The sequence below is a fragment of the Trichomonas vaginalis genome (assembly GCF_026262505.1).
Source record: "Trichomonas vaginalis G3 chromosome Unknown ctg_65, whole genome shotgun sequence".
Lineage (NCBI taxonomy): Eukaryota > Parabasalia > Trichomonadida > Trichomonadidae > Trichomonas > Trichomonas vaginalis.
In genome coordinates, this window is record NW_026529153.1 from 1 (window position 1) to 2,843 (window position 2,843).

The window sequence follows — 2,843 nt, forward strand, 5'->3', positions numbered from 1 at the left end:
AATGAAAGAAGATAAAGATATGGTTATGTTGCATTTAGTCAGAAGAAACAACAAAAGCTTTTACGACCTTGCTAAGATTTACAAATCTGACAGAAATTGGTTCTAATCGCGAAAACTTACCGATTTCAATGACACCGAATGAAGATGTGAAACAAATAGTTCAAGATACGTTACCTCAAACACACTATGATATTAAAGGTTGTACAATATTACCTTCAAAGAAGATTTGCCATTGTTAAAGGAAAAAATAACAGAGTATTTTGACAACTTCAAACAAGCAGAGTAAATGAACTCTTTATTTCAAGCTTGACTTTTTACAATTTGAACTTTGTTTGCGTAGATATGAATTCTGAAAGAAGTATGAGGTCTGTATGACTTGTACTTCTCCCATAGTTCATATCTGTCAAACTTACCTGCCATGGACTCTTTCATAAGTTCCATGAAATCGTCTTCGGACAATCCAGGAAAAGTATAATGTCAGTAAGTATTCTTTTAACATCCTTACTTAAACTCTTTGCTGTCTTACACAAATGACAACTGAGATGTTAAAGTGTCTGAGCTTCTTAAGAATTAGTTAGTATACAATCTCGTGTACGGAGGCACTGCGTTCCACCATACGCAATACTTGTGAATTTGACACTTTACAAAACCGTTAACGTATATTTTACAACACAAACACAACACCAACTTAACCTTAAATATTTATAAAGCCGCCAACCACTTCACCTCACTACTGTAAAAATAAACGTTCTCACTTACAAAAGTATTGCAACTCTTCCCATTGCTGTGCTTCACACAATAGTTCATATTCTTCAGTATCGCTGCTGTCGCTCCAATCGTCAGAGTCAAAGTCACTGTCAAAATAAATGTTAGTAAGTTTTGACAAAGCTAATGAAACACGTTTACCGTTTGTATCGTATGCTTGTATAAACTTTCCATTCTTCATTCCTTCATAAACGCTCAAACTAACTTTACCCTTTCTCCCTCGTATCTGATAGAATGTATTTTCACGAGGAACGAAGAACAAATTCTTGAACTCATGACCGTTGTAGTTTGTTATCTCAATAGTTTTCGTCATTTATATAAAAAAAATAAAATAAAATAAATAAAAAAAATTAATGATATCACCACCCTCACACGTATGAAAACATAGCACAAAAATAAATTTAGGTGAAGTGGTGAGATCTCACCTCTTTTTTCACCTCTTTTTTCACCCTGTTGAATTCATTGCTTTATAACTCTCTTCCTTGGTTTCTTTTTAGTTGCTTTCTTCACGTCTGTCTCCAACTTGACTGTCTTTCTTCTTCGCCGTAATGATACCAGTTACTTCCACCAGTCAATGGGTCAAATGGTCTTTCGTAAGGGTTTCCATACATTCCATAGGACCATACGGAAAACTACTGGTGGAGAAGAAACATTTTCTTTAGTTCCATCGACTCTATTTAAATGCATTGTTTCACCTTTCATCTGGTCATTAAAGTCTTTTGCGTGTTTTGCAAACTCATCGTCCTTTCCTAAAGCATTTTCTGACTCAGTCGCAACCAAATTGGATGCTTTATTTATGAGCCCTATTTTATTTAATCTTAACTTCTTTGCAACCCAGCCTCCAATCTTTCCTTTATTTGCATCTAATGTCTTCGAAACCCTTCCTCCACTCATTTTATTTACTGCGTCATAAGCTCCAAGTGCTTTTGCTCCAAATGCTAATGCTTTTGTTCCCATTGCGCCTAAAGCTGCCCAAGCTACCATTTACACCATATTAAAATCATCTCTCTTCAATATTATCTCATAAAAGTTCTCGTTACTGGAGAAAGTCAATGAAACATAACGTTCTCACGGGCTTCGCCCTCACCGCTTTGCGGTCTATCTAACTTCTTTCTTATATCATCTATACGCTTCAAAATGTCTGAACAATTGCTAACATCTTCTACAACAGTTATTTCATCATGAATGACCTTCAAGAACAAGCTCATTTAATATGCTATTAAAATCATCTCAATAATGAGTCCATCCTTTCCATCTTTAGGTAGCACAACATCTTTCATTGAAGAAGGTTCGACAAGTCTTATGTTAAACTTACTGACAAAGTTTGTTATACTATAATGCTTCGGCGGCGAATACATGTAGTTTGAAAGACATAATATAGATTCTTCAGCAAATTCACTTATACTGGATTTTATAACAATGTTCTCACGAGACCAAAACCACCAATTGACAATCTTGTAAGCAATCCTGCTGAACCTTCAACTGTAAACGTCGATGGTAACATTCCACGAAGGTCATCTATTGACATCGTTGAGTCACTGAATTTAAATATTTTCTTAAAGCAATCGTCATTATCTAACCATGCAATAGCTTTGAAGTTTTCATTCGAATATACATCTGCTTCATTAAATGTAAAACCTGACTTCTTTGCAGAGGACTTTAAAATCTATTGATTTGTTTCAAAATTATATGCTATGGTAACTTCTGAAGGTAATGGATGTCCTTCCGCAGTCAGTTGTTCTCTCACTACCGTTTGAAGCTTTGTGTTAAAAACTTTCATGTCATCTCCTGTATCTAAGTTCACATACACAGCAACAGGGAAACTATCTTGCTTCTTTGTTTCATCATTATATCTCAAAACATTAAAGTTCTTCAATAATATTGTTCTTCCTGCTGGAATACTTCTAACCTTGTCTGATTTCAATAGCTTTCTCACCTCCTACATACTCTACCCAGTGTCTTGGATATTCATAAGTATACTGACTTTCTTGAATTTTGGTTGGTTTCATCATAACGTGTTCATAGTATATCTTTATACTCTTGTCAGTTAGACTCGGTGCTATGTTCTGAATATTTCT

General features: G+C 34.9%; 1 pseudogene across 1 annotated transcript, besides 3 other annotated features; it reads right to left on the minus strand.

The window, feature by feature from the left end:
- The first annotated feature begins 4 nt into the window (after nt 1–4).
- Nucleotides 5–262: a mobile genetic element.
- Nucleotides 263–572: 310 nt separating this feature from the next.
- Nucleotides 573–1,250: a terminal%2Cinverted (terminal inverted repeat of Maverick-1A transposon ID:TVAGG3_1067570).
- Nucleotides 573–2,843: a mobile genetic element.
- Nucleotides 1,438–1,749, minus strand: TVAGG3_1067580 (annotated as a pseudogene). The gene has a single exon. A coding segment is annotated over exon 1 (312 nt).